Source organism: Heterodontus francisci, chromosome 19, assembly GCF_036365525.1.
Source record: "Heterodontus francisci isolate sHetFra1 chromosome 19, sHetFra1.hap1, whole genome shotgun sequence".
NCBI classification, from domain to species: domain Eukaryota; kingdom Metazoa; phylum Chordata; class Chondrichthyes; order Heterodontiformes; family Heterodontidae; genus Heterodontus; species Heterodontus francisci.
Genome location: NC_090389.1, coordinates 79398827 through 79412839, shown reverse-complemented (window position 1 = coordinate 79412839; position 14013 = coordinate 79398827). Strand labels below are relative to the sequence as shown.

The 14013-nt window shown below is 44.7% G+C and overlaps 1 protein-coding gene across 3 annotated transcripts in view; it reads right to left on the bottom strand.

Moving 5' to 3' along the window:
* Window positions 1-8598, bottom strand: part of LOC137380232 (protein phosphatase 1M-like) — a 36763-nt gene extending 28165 nt beyond the window's left edge. Inside the window, exon 1 of one of the 3 annotated variants that reach the window (XM_068052066.1) lies at window positions 8148-8598. In XM_068052066.1, the coding sequence (XP_067908167.1) occupies window positions 8148-8368 (221 nt within the window). In that variant the 5' untranslated portion in view covers window positions 8369-8598. Of the gene's footprint in view, window positions 1-2599; window positions 2847-8147 lie in introns of those variants that run through there. The other 2 variants (XM_068052067.1, XM_068052068.1) reach the window with 2 other exon arrangements.
* Between the last annotated feature and the right edge of the window lie 5415 nt (window positions 8599-14013).

The following is a 14013-nucleotide window of genomic DNA, read 5'->3' as shown; positions in this document are numbered from 1 at the left end:
TTTATCAACTTTCAAGGATGCTAATCCCATTAATACTTCCTCTCTCCCTATGTTTATCACGTTCAATACTTCACACTCTTCCTCCTTAACTGCAATATCTGCATCGTCCCCCTCTTTTGTGAAGACAGACGCAAGGTATTCATTAAGAACCATACCAATATCTTCCGCTCCTACACATAGGTTACATTTTTGGTATTTTGTGGGCCCTACTCTCTCCTTAGTTATCCTCTTACTCTTAATAAAACATCTTTGAGTTCACCTTGATTTTGCTTGCCAATATTCTTTCATTTGCTCCCTTTGCTTTCCTAATTTCCTTGTTGATTTCTATAATCCTCTCGGCTTTCAGTAGTATTGAGTTCTCTGTGTCGGACTTAAGCTTTCGTTTTCTGCCTTATCTTACCCTGTAAGCTCCTGGACATCGATGGGGCTCTAGTTTTGGCTGCCTCACCCTTTTTCTTTGTGGGAACATGTTTACCCTGAACCTCTTGAATCTCCCTTTTGAATGCCTCCCACTGTTCTGACACTGATTTGCGTTCAAGTATCTGTTTCCGGTCCACTTTTGCTAAATCGCTTTACAGTTTAGTAAAATTGGCCTTGCCCCAATTGAGAACTCCAACTCCTGTTCTATCTCTGTCCTTTTCCATAATTAAGTTAAAACTGACTGAATTATGATCACTACTACCAAAATGCTCTCCCACTGCCACTCCTTCCACCTGCCCAGGTTCATTTCCTAAAACTAAGTCTGAAACTGCTCCCTCTCTTGCTGGACTTGCTACATACTGGGCAAAAAAGTTCTCCTGAATGAACCTCAAAAATTCTGCTCCCTCAATCCTTTCACACTAAAACTAGCCCAGTTAATATTGGGGTAATTAAAATCCCCTACTATTACTGCCCTATTGTTCTTGCACGTCGCAGAGATTTGCCTACATATCTGCTCTTCTATCTCCCTCTGACTGTTTGGGGGTCGATAGTAAACTCCCAGCAATGTGATTACCCCTTTTTTGTTCCTGAGCTCAATCCATATAGCTTCATTTGATGAGCCTTCCAACATATCATCCCTCCTCACAGCTGTAATAGTTCCCTTGACCAAAATTCCCACTCCCCCTCCTTTCTTATCCCCCTCCCTAGAGCGTCTGAAAACCCTGTAACCAGGAACGTTGAGCTGCCATTCCTGTCCCTCCTTAAGCCATGTTTCTGTAATAGCTATGATATCATACTGCCACGTGTCTATCTGTGCCCTGAGCTCATCTGCTTTATTTGTTATACTCCTTGCATTGATATAGGTACATTGAGCACTGCCAAACTCTTTTTTTAATTTTCTAACCTTTGTTTCCTCTGTCTTCCAGACTCATCCATTAATTTTCCACCTTCCATTTTAATTTCTCATTTTGAGTCTACCCTCAGATCCTCATCCCCCTGCCAAACTAATTTAAACCTTCCCCAACAGCACTAGCAAAACGACCCGCAAGGAACTCAGTCCCGACTCTGTTCAGATGCAACCCACCTGGCCTGTACAGGTCTCATCTCCCCCAGGACCAGTTCCAATGTCCCAGGAATCTGAAGCCCTCTCTCCTGCACCATCTTTCCAGTCACACATTCACCTGTCTTATCCTTCTATTTCTATACTCACTTGCACATGGCACTGGGAGTAATCCAGAGATTACTACTTTTGAGGTCCTGCTTGCTAATTTCTTACCTAGCTCCCTACATTCTGACTGCAGGACCACATCCCTCTTCTATCTATGTCATTGGTTCCGATGTGGACCACGACTGCCAGCTGTTCACCCTCCCCCTTCAGGATGCTCTGCAGCCGCTCAGCGACATCCTTGACCCTGGCAGCAGGGAGGTGACACAGCATCCTGGATTCACGTCTGTGGCCACAGAAATGCCTGTCTGTTCCCCTGACTATTGAATCACCTATCACTATGGCTCTTCCAGTCTTCCCTGTACTCCCCCCAGTGCAGCTGAGCCACCCGTGGTGCCATGGACTTGACTTTGGCTGCAATCCCCAGGTGAAGCATCACTTTCCTCAGTATTCAGAACTGAATACCTGTTGGAGAGTGAGATACACGCCAGGGTCTCCTGCACTACCTGCCTGATTCTTTTTGACTGTCTGGTGGTCACCCATTCCCTCTGTCCCTGCATACTCTTAAACTGTGGGGTGACCACATCTATAAATGTGCTACCCACATAGCTCTCATCCGCAGTGTCGCCAGCTGCTGCTCAAGTTCCAAAACCCGGACCTCAAGCTGCTTCGATTGACGACACTTCATGCACAAATGGTTCTCCAAGATACGGGATGTATCCCGGAGCTCCCACATAGCACAGGAGGTGCACTCTCCAGGTTGAAGCAATCCTGCCATTCCTTTATTTATTAGTTGACCCTTTGCTACTACAACAGCTTAGAATTATTAATAAAACCTTACTAGTACTGATAAATCCTACCAAAAATCAATACAGTTCACTAATTAAAATAAACCTTACTCAAACAAAACCAGCTACTCACTTGTTCCCTATTATTAAGCTATTTACACACACACCCTAACATTAGTGTACTAACCCAGCTATTTAGAGTTATTCCCTAACAGCAGTTACTCACCAACCAATCACCTTGCAGCTTTCCTGTGACATCACTGCTCACTTTGTTTTCAAACTCTGGTGCGCCTGGACTCCTCTCTGCTGCTCTCCCGGAAGGTAAGTGCTCTAGGCTGCAATCCTTGGGCTCTATTTATCCACTCTTGGCTCCGTGTTCTTCCTGCAGGTCCGCTTCTCTCCTGGAAGGTAAGTGCTCTAGGCCTTGACTTATGGGCTCCCCGCTCCATGTTCTTCCCGCAGGTCCACTTCTCTCCCAGAAGGTAAGGAATGTTGGCCTTTATTGCAATGGGGGAGGGGGGGTGCATAAAAGTGGGAAAGTCTTGCTACAACTGTACAGGATGCTGGTGAGACCGCACCTAGAATACTGCAAACAGTTTTGGTCTCCTTATTTAAGGAGGGATATACTAGCATTGGAAGCAGTTTAAAGTAGGTTCACAAGGTTGATTCCTGAGATATAGGAAAGGTTGGGCCTATACTGATTGGAGTTTAGAAGAATGAGCAGTGATCTTTATTGAAACATACAAGAGTCTGATGGGGTGCTTGACAGGGTAGATGCTGAGAGGGCGTTTCCCCTTGTGGCAGAATGTAGAGTTAGGGGTCATAGTTTCAGAATAAAGGTTGTCCAGTTAAGATGGAAATAAAGAGGAACAACTTCTTTCAGAGGGTTGTGAATCTTTGGAAATCTCCAGCCCAAGAACTGCGGAGTCTGTCACTGAATATATTCACGGCTGAGATGGACAGATTTTTGAACTAAGGGGAGTCAAGGGTTATGGGGAACAGGCAGGAAAGTGGAGTTGAGGTCAAGATCAGATCAGCCACGATCTTATTGAACGGTGGAGTGGGCTTGAGGAGCCAAATGGCCTAAGCTTGCTCCTATTTCTCATGAAAGAGTAGGGGAGAGGGACTCACTGGATGACTCTATCAGAGATGTAGCACAGGCACGATGGGCCAAATGGCCTTCTCCTGTGTTGTATGTCCTAGTCACCGGGGAGCGGAGGTAGAGTGGACCCGGAGGGACGGAGCTACTTTCACTGCTTCAGTGTTCCAACTGAAACTGGTAGGGTGCACTAAATTTGAAAAATTAATTAACTAAAGTAGAGATGTGCCATAGCTGCATGATGTGGGAGCTGGTAGGTCCCATTGCGAGCCACAGTGACCACATCTGCAGCAAGTGCTTGCAGCTCGAAGAACTTCGGCTCAGAGTTGATGGGCTGGAGTCCGAGCTTCAGATACTGCGGCACATCAGGAGAGGTTCCTGGACACTGTGCTTAAGGCAGTCACACCCCATAAATTAAGTATCTCAAATTCGGCCAGTGGTCAGGGACAGGAGGGTGTGACTGCAAGTGAGGCAGGTAGAGGGATCCTGAATTCAGCAATGGAGGAGCCTCAGCTCTTGACCTTGTCCAACAAGTACGAGGTGCTTGCCCCCTGTGTGGATGAGGAAAAGGACTGTAGAGAGGATGAGCAAACTGACCACTGCACTGTGGTACAGGAGGCCATTCAAGGGGGGGGGGGGGCCAAAGGAAAGATGGTAGTGGTAGGGGATTCCACAATTAGAGGTACTGATAGCATCCTTTGTAAGGAGGACCGAGTGTCCCGCATGGTATGTTGCCTACCCGGTGCCAGGGTGAGGGACATCTCTAACTAGCTTGAAAGGATATTGGAGAGGGAGGTGGAGGATTCAGTTGTTGTGGTCCACGTTGGGACAAACAACATAGGCAAGACTGTTTGGGGATTATCAGGAACTAGGAACAAAATTAAAAAAACAGGTCCTCAAGGGTTATAATCTCTGGATTATTACCCGAACCTCGTGCAAATTGGCAAAGGGATAAGAAAACTAGGGAAGTAAACACATGGTTAAAGGAGTGGTGTGGGAAAGAGGGGTTCCATTTCATGGGGCACTGGCATCAGTATTGGGACAGGAGGGAACTGTACCGTTGGGACGGGCTCCACCTGAACCGATCTGGGACCAGTGTCCCAGTGGAAAGGATAAATATGGTGGTCACAAGGACTTTAAACTAGTAAATGGGGAGGGGAGGGGAGGGGGGGGGGAGGCCTCAGGGGAAGTCAATACAGTTTCAAAAACAAGTAACAGGGCAGAGAGTAAAGAAACAGTCAGGAACCCTACTTCAGGAACTGCAGGTAATGGCAAAACTGCCAAGTATACTGGTTGAACCAGAAGAGAGAAATAATAAACAGGCGAATAAAGCATCAGTGCTGAGGGACAGGTTAGGGGTATAGCACAAATAAAAGTTCTAGATACAAATGCACGGAGTGTAAGGAATAAACGAGATGAGCTGCAGGCGCAAATTCAAATGGAAGATTATGACGTGGTGGCCATTGCGGAGACGTGGCTGCAGGATGGTCGGGACTGGGAACTAAATATACCTGGTTATAAAGTTTACAGGAGGGACAGGGAAAATGGCAGAGGGGGTGGAGTAGCCTTACTGATTAGAAATAATATCACCTCATTGGTGAGGGAGGATATAATGAGGGAAAAGCATCCAGTGGAGACCTTATGGGTGGAATTGAGGAACAGAAAAGGATGTAAAACTGTAATGGGTGTTGTGTAGAGACCCCCGGGTAGCAGTTCTGAGGTGTTAGATTGTATAAATACACAAATTAGGCAAGTGTGTAACAAAGGCAGAGTAGTATTAATGGGGGATTTTAACTTACACATAGATTGGGAGAGGCAAACTAGCACCTGTCAGAAAGGTAGTGAATTTCTGGAATGTGTCCGGGATAGCTTCCTACAGCAATATTCCCTAGATGTAACAAGGGGACAGGCAATATTAGATTTAGTTATGAGTAATGAGCTGAATTTAATTAGTAGCCTAACTGTGCGTGAACATTTATCAAATAATGATTACAACATGATCGAATTCAAGGTAGCGTTTGAAAGTGAAAAACGTGAATCAGCTACTAGAATTTTAGACTTGGGTAAGGCTGACTTTACCGGGATGAGACAGAGACTGTCCACGGTAAACTGGGAAGATCTGTTAACGGGTCGAACGACTGAAAAACAGTGCAGAATATTTAAAGAAACGTTGAATGAAATACAGAGTGAATATATACCCCTAAGAAGAAGAACCTCCACTTGGCAGAAAGAAACAGCCATGGACAACTAAAGAGATTAAGGATAGGATAAAACTAAAAGAAAGGGCTGACAAAAATGCAGAATGCAGCACAGATCCGGCCGAATGGGATCGATACAAAGACCAACAAAGGGTCACAAAGCAGCTTATAAGAGCTACTAAAAGAGATTATGAAAGGAAACTTGCAAGGGACATCAAAATCAATAAGAAGAAATGTTATAGTTACATAAAAGGAAAGCGGGTGGTCAAGAGCAATGTAGGCCCACTAAAAGCTGAAAATGGAGATATTGTCATTGATAATGGGGAAATGGCAGACATGTTGAACAATTACTTTGCCTCAGTATTTACAGCTGAAAAGGAGGATAACTTGCAGGAAGTCCCAAAAAAATTAATAGCCGATAGGGGACAGGGACTTAATGCAATTAACGTAAGTAAAACATCAGTAACAAGGAAATTAACGGAACTAAAGAGTGAGAAATCCCCAGCACCTGATGGTTTCCATCCGAAGGTGTTAAAGGAAGTAGGGGAGCACATTGTAGATGCCCTAACTATAGTCTTTCAGAGTTCCCTAGATTCAGAAGTGGTCCCTCTGGATTGGATAGTTGCACATGTCACTCCACTTTTTAAAAAGGGTGAAAGGGGAACCAAGGAAATTACAGACCAGTAAGCCTGACATCTGTGGTGGGCAAGTTGCTGGAGTCTATAATCAAGGATAGGGTGACTGAACACCTAGAAAAATTTCAGTTAATCGGGGACAGCCAGCATGGATTCATGACAGGAAGCTCATGCCTGACAAATCTCATTGAATTTTTTGAAGAGGTGACTAAGGTAGTGGTCAGGGGAATGTCTATGGATGTTATTTATATAGACTTCCAGAAGGCATTTGATAAAGTCCCACATAATGAGAATGTTAACTAAGGTGGAAGCCCATGGAGTTGAGGGCAAATTATTGACCTGGTTAGAAAGCTAGTTGAGTGGTAGGCGACAGAGAGTGGGGATAATGGGTAAGTACTCTGATTGGCAGGATGTGACTAGAGGTGTACCGCAGGGATCTGTGTTTGGACCTCAATTAATCACATTATTCATTAACTACTTGGATGATGGCATAGTAAGTCATATATCCAAATTTGCTGATGATACAAAGTTAGGCGGCATTGTAGACAGTCTATATGATAGCATAAAATTGCAAGGAGATATTGACAGACTAGGTGAGTGGGCAAAACTGTGGCAGATGGATTTTAATGCGGGCAAGTGTGAGGTTATCCATTTTGGACCAAAAAAGGATATAGCAGGGTACTTTCTGAATGGGAAGAGGTTAAGTCCAGTGGATGTCCAAAGAGACTTGGGAGTTCAGGTGCATAGATCTTTAAAATGCCACGAGCAAGTGCATAAAATAATCAAAAAGGCTAATGGAATGCTAGCCTTTATATCTGGAGGATTGGAGTATAAAGACACAGAGGTTATGCTGCAGCTGTACAAAACCCTGGTTAGACCCCACTTGGAGTACTGTGAGCAGTTCTGGGCACCACACCTTAGGAAGGATATTTTGGCCTTGGAGGGAGTGCAACGTAGGTTTACAAGAATGATACCTGGACTACAGGGGTTAAGTTACGAGGAGAGATTACACAAATTCAGCCTGTTTTCGCTAGAATTTAGAAGGTTAAGGGGTTATCTGATCGAAGTCTTCAAGATATTAACAGGAAATGACAGGCTAGATAAAGATAAACTATTTCCACTGGTTGGAGATTCTAAAACTAGGGGGCATAGTCTAAAAATTAGGACCAGACCGTTCAGGAGAGATGTTAGGAAGCACTTCTTCACGCAAAGGGTGATAGAGGTTTGGAACTCGCTCCCACAAACAGCAGTTGAAGCTAGAACAGTTGTTAATTTTATATCTGAGATAGATAGATTTTTGTTAAGCAAAGTTATTAAGGGATATGGGCCAAATAAGAACAAGAAATGCTGGAACCACTCAGCAGGTCTGGCAGCATCTGTGAAAAGAGAAGCAGAGTTAACGTTTCGGGTCAGTGACCCTTCATCGGAACTCCGATGAAGCATTTCTTGTTCTTCTTTCAGATTTCCAGCATCCGCAGTATTTTGCTTTTATTTTAGCAGGTATATGGAGTTAGGCCGCGGATCAGCCATGATCTCATTGAATGGCGGGACAGGCTCGAGGGGCTGAATGGCCTACTCCTGTTCCTATCTTCCTATGATTCTAAAGAACATTCTTTAGAGGAAACGATACCGCAACCAAGATTTTGGTTTTAAAAAAAAAGTATGTGTATAAACAATTCTAATATTCCTGTACAGTATGCTTTTGGGAAGATAAACAAAAGAGCATTTGATAACATTTAGTTGGAATTAAGGAGAGCCCCAAACAGCAACAAATGCCCAAAGTTAAGCAAAGACTGAGGCGGAAGTTTTACTTTGAACAGATTATTTCCTGCTTTAACTCACTCTGCGTATCCTGTGTTCCAGGGCAGTTTCTTGTTCCTCGGAGGGAGCAGGACCAGCCTGGCTCTTTGTTCCCCATTCTGGCTCATCTCCTCCGGGCTTTGGTGCAGAAAGTGAGGCCGGCAGTAAATGTTATCTGGCAGCTCTCGCTTGGGGGAGGCAGAAGCAGAGGACTGGCGGCTCCTGCTCACAGCTGCGGTCCGTCGCTTCAATTTCTTGAACATGCCGGCGCTCTGCTTCTTAACGAGCGGGGACTGAATTAATGTCTCTCCTCTTCCCCTCCGCCTCCCAGTCCAGGCTAACGCGGCGGAGAGAGAAACTTTTTCTTCCCAGGAATGTTTCCACTCGTTTCATTCGTACCCTTTGCCGGGAGAAAGAGTGAAAAAGTGCCACTCCGATCTCAAGTCGTCTGGAAAACACATGACGGAGTTCCCATCCGCGGTTAGTGATGACTCTGGCAGTTCACTTTGCGGTCACTTTGTAACTTTCAATCTGCGTAACATGGACTGAGCGCCCAATTGCAGAGCTCAGTCTAATCCAACACAGTGCGAGAGGATCTGAGCTTGAAACCGGAATGGCAAAGGCCATTTAGCTGTATAAAACGCTAGTTAAGCCACAGATGGAGTACTGTGTACAGTTTTGGTCATTATACTATAGGAAGGATGTGATTGCACTGGAGAGGGTGCAGAGGAGATTCACCAGGATGTTGCCTGGGCTGGAGCATTTCAGCTCCGAAGAGAGACTGGATAGGCTAGGGTTGTTTTCCTTAAAGCAGAGAAGGCTGAGGGGGGGACATGATTGAAGTATACAAAATTATGAGGGGCATAGATAGGAACAAACTTTTTCCCTTAGCGGAGGGGTCAATAACCAGGGGGCATAGATTTAAGGTAAGGGGCAGGAGGTTTAGAGGGGAATCTGAGGAAAAAAATTTTCACCCAGAGGGTGGTTGGAATCTGGAACATACTGCCTGAAGGGATGGTAGAGGCAGGAACCCTCATAATATTTAAGAAATATTTAGATGAACACTTGAAATGCCATAGCATATAAGGCTATGGGCCAAGTGCTTTAAAATGGTATTAGAATAGATAGGTGCTGGATGGCCGGCACAGACACAATGGGCCGAAGGGCCTGTTTCTGTGCTCTCTGACTATGACTCATTCAGCCCATCCCCTCTTTGCAAGAACTATCCAATTAGTCCAACCCAAAGCCCTGCAACTCTTTTTCAAGTATATATCCAATTCCCTGTGAAAGCTATTATTGAATCTGCTTCCACTGCCCTGTTCAGGCACAGCATTACACATCACAGCAAGTCACTGCGTAAACAAAATTATCCTCATCTCACTCACCACTGGTTCATTTGCCAATTACAATTGTCTCTGTTTCCAGCCTGCGGGTTCCTACGAACACAATTTGGCTGTTATACGTGAACTCATATAGGAAGAGGTTTAGGAAATTCAGCCCCTTGAGTCTGTTCCCCATGAAATGACATCATGGTTGATCTTTGCCCCATATCTCATAATACCTTTGGTTTACAAAAATCTATCAATCTCAGCTTTAAAATTAACAATTGATCTTGTTTCAAATTTCTACTGCTCTGCATGAAGAAACGTTTCCTCATTTAACTACTGAAGGCCTGACTCTAGTTCTTGCACTAAGCCCCTAGTCCTCGACTCTCCAACCAGCAGAAATAATTTCTCTCAGTCTACCTCTGCCATGAGGGGTCTGGACAGAGTAGATGGGGAGAAATTGTTCCCATTCGTGAAAGGACGGAGAACGAGAGGGCACAGATTTAAAGTAATTGGTAAAGGAAGCAAAAAACAACATGAGGAGAAACTTTTTCACACAGCGAGTGGTTAAGGTCTGGAATGCACTACCTGACCGTGTGGTGGAGGCAGGTTCAGTTGAAGCATTCAAAAGGGAATTAGACTGTTATATGAGAAGGAAGAATGTGCAGGGTTATGGGGAGAAGGCGGGGGAATGGAACTAAGTGAATTGCTCATTCAGAGAGCCGGTGCAAACACGATGGGCCGAATGGCCACCTTCTGTACTGTACCTATTCTGTAAATCTGTGACCCTATCTGGTCCCCTTAATCTTAAACTTTGAGCAAATCATCTTTGATCTTCTAAATTACAGGGAATACAACAAGTCTAGTTTGTGAAATCTCTGCTCATAATTTAACCCTTGGAATCTCGGTATCAATTTGATAAACCCACACTGCACTCCCTCCAAGGCCAATATATCCTTCCTTAGGTGTGGTGGCCAGAACTGCTCACAGTATTCCAGGTGTCTTCTAATTAAGGCTTGGTACAGCTGCAGCATGACTTCCACCCTCTTGTATTCTAGTCCTGTAGATATAGCCAGCATTCCATTAGCCTTTTTGATTATTTTCTGAACCTGTTCATGACATTTTAATGATTTATAAAGCTGGATTTCCAAGCTGCTTTGGACCTTCACAATTTCTAGCTTTTCAACATTTAGAAAGTGCCCTGTTCTATCCTTTTTAAGTCCAAAGTAGATGTCCTCACATTTGCCTACATTGAAATCCATTTGCCACAGTTTGCCCATTCACGTAACCTATCAATATTCTCTTGCAATGTTACGCTTCCATCTTTTATACTCACAATATCACCTATCTGTGTCATTGACAAATTTGGATATGGGGTCTTTTATTCTATCATCGAAATTGTTAATAAATTTGGTGAATAGTTGAGGCTCCAACACAGATCCTTGCAGGACATCACTAGTCACATTCTGCCAATTAAAGTACCTGCCCATTATGCCTACTCTCTCTCTCTCACCGCTCAGCCAATTTTCAATAGTTTTCCCTCAATTCCCTGAGCTTAAACTTTAGCCAACTGTCTCTCATGAGGGACCTTATCAAGTGTCTTCTTAAATGCTAATATAAATAACAGCCAGAGCCATTCCTTTGTCCATTACTTTTGACACCTCATCAAAAAGTTCAGTCAGTCTTGTCAGGCTTGATCTACGTTTTACAAATCCATGATGCATCTCTCTGATCAGCTGAAAATTCGCAGGTCTTTAGGCACCCTATCCTTTATTATAGACTCTCGCAATTTACTGACAACAGATGATGGCTCACTGGTCTAGAATTCCCTTTCTCACATTTCTTAAATAGCAGTGACATGCATAATTTTCCAACTTAAGGGAATTGTTCCTGAATCGAGAGAACTTTGGAGGATTAGTCAGGCCATCTGCAATGTTCTCACCTACTTTCTTTAAAACACTGAGATGGAAAATTAAAATTAAAAATAATTTCAGTTCCGTTACCGCTGAGTTGAATTCATATTTTATGGACTACCAGAGAGAGGACAGTTAAAATTCACACTTCAGCATGCGCTAAAGGTAGTTGAAACATCAATGAAAATGAGAGAAAAATGTAATGAACAAACCCAATGTTACCAGTGGTAATAATTTGACTAGGTCGCTTTCAAATGTGGGTCATTTATTACAGCTGACGACATAAATTCACTGAAAAGGTCCGTGTTTTGGTCTGTCTTCCATGGGGGAAGCAGGTTGTGGCGAAGGGTTCTCATCCAACAATATATTAAAAAGAAACCTGCCTCAAAAAGGCTTTTTCTTTGCATTCAATGTACCTTAAAAAGGTGTAAACTAGTGAGTAAGCATAGCTATTTCTGCCTGTAATAACCAGAGCACTTAAGAACGTAAGAAATAGGAGCAGGAATACAGCCCCTCACCTCAACCCATTCAACAAGATCATGTCAGATCCTCAACTCCATTTTCCTGCCTGATTTCTTGATTGCCTTAAGAGTCCAAAAATCTAAGCCTTGAATACACGCAATGGCCGGAATTTTCCAGGCTCCCCAAGGCAGGATCGGAGGCAGGGGGTGCATGGAGAATCGCCACAGGTGGTGGGGGGGGCGGGGCGGAGGGCCCATCGCGGGGCGGAATAGACCGATGACTGGCTTCCTGCCCAGCGGCATATTGAGGCTCTTAAGTGAGCTATTCAGGGCCAATTAAGGGCCTCTTCCCGCTGCTGTTGGGATCTTACCAGGATCTTACTGGGATCATTGTAAAAGGAGGTGCCCTCCCTGCTGGCTTGGGGCAGTGGGGAGGGGGGGGGTTGGTGGGGTGGTCCTTCCTCCTTGGACAGTTTGTGGCCCATGGAGGACACCTACCAGGAACCAATTCATCCCCTGGGATTCCCCTCCCCCTGGACTGACTGACCAACACCCCAACCCCCTTGCCGGGGCCAGTCCGGAAGGCCCCGGCAACCCTGCCTCACCTACCTTTGGTCCAGGGTTCCACCACTGGGCCTGGGTCCGAGGCCTCTGCAGTACTGGCAGTGACCACTGTTCCTGGTGGTGTTGCTGATATTGCTTTTTTTTGTTGAGGGGGCCTTTATAGAGTCATAGAGAGATACAGCACTGAAACAGGCCCTTTGGCCCACCGAGTCTGTGCCGACCAACAGCCACCCATTTATACTAATCCTACATGAATCCCATATTCCCTACCACATCCCCACTATTCTCCTACCACCTACCTACACTAGGGGCAATTTACAATGGCCAATTTACCTATCAACCTGCAAGTCTTTGGCTGTGGGAGGAAACCAGAGCACCCGACGGAAACCCACGCAGTCACAGGGAGAACTTGCAAACTCCGCACAGGCAGTACCCAGAACCGATTCCAGGTCACTAGAGCTGTGAGGCTGCGGTACTAACCACTGCGCCACTGTGCCGCCCAATACTACCGATACTGCTGAGCTGTAGGCCCTGTGATTGGCTGGCAGCTCTTGGAGGTGGGATGCCCATCATTAAAGGGATGGAGATCCCACAACCTAAAGCTTTGAATAGAAAAGACTGGAGGATTGCTACGGGGTGAGGGTTGGGGGGAGAATAAAAGGCAGAGGCGGGGTTCCCCCTACTTCTTTGGCTCACGCCGAGCCCTGCCTCCAGCACAAAATCCAGCCCAATTTTTGAGCATCCATAACCCTCTGGGGTCGAGGATTCCAAAGATTCACAACCCTCTGAAGAAATTTGTCTCCTCAGTCCAAATCCTGAGACTATGCTCCCTAGTTCTAAACACTCCAGCTAGGGAAAACAGCCTCTCAGCATCTAACCTCTCAAGCTCTCTCAGGGTCTTCCATGTTTCAATGCAATCATCTTTCATTTTTCTGAACTCCAGAGAGTATAGGCTCATTCTACTCAATCTCTCCTCATAGGACAACCCCAATCTAGTAAAGCTTTATTGCACCTTCTCAAAGACAAAAATATCCTTTCTTTGATACAGACACCAAAACAATACTCGGTACTCTAGGTGTTGTCCCACCAAAGCCCTGCACAATTGCAGCAAGGCTCTAACCCCCTTGTAATAAAGGCCAACATAATATTTCCCTACCTAATTACTTACAGTACCTGTATGTTAACTTGCTGCATTTCTTGAACAAGGCCACCCAAATCTCTCTGAACACAAACATTTATTAGTTTCTCACCATTTAAAAAATATTCGTTTTTTCTATTCTTCTAACCAAACAACCTCATATTTCTCCACATTATATTTCATTGGCACCTTCTTGCCCACTCACTTAACCTATCTTTATCCCTTTGCAGACTCAGTCCTCTGAAAAACGTACTATCCCACCCAGCTTTGTATTGTCAACAAACTTGGATATATTACACTCAATCCCTTCATCTAAGTCATTAACATAGATAGTAAATAGCTGAGGCCCCAGCGCTGATCTTTACAGCATCCCACAAGTAACCGCCTACCAACCTGAAAATGATCTGTTTATTCCTACTCTCTATTTTCCTCTCCTTTGATCAATCCGCTATCCCTGCTAATATATTACCACCAACTCCATGAGCCCTAATCTTGTGTAACAAAATT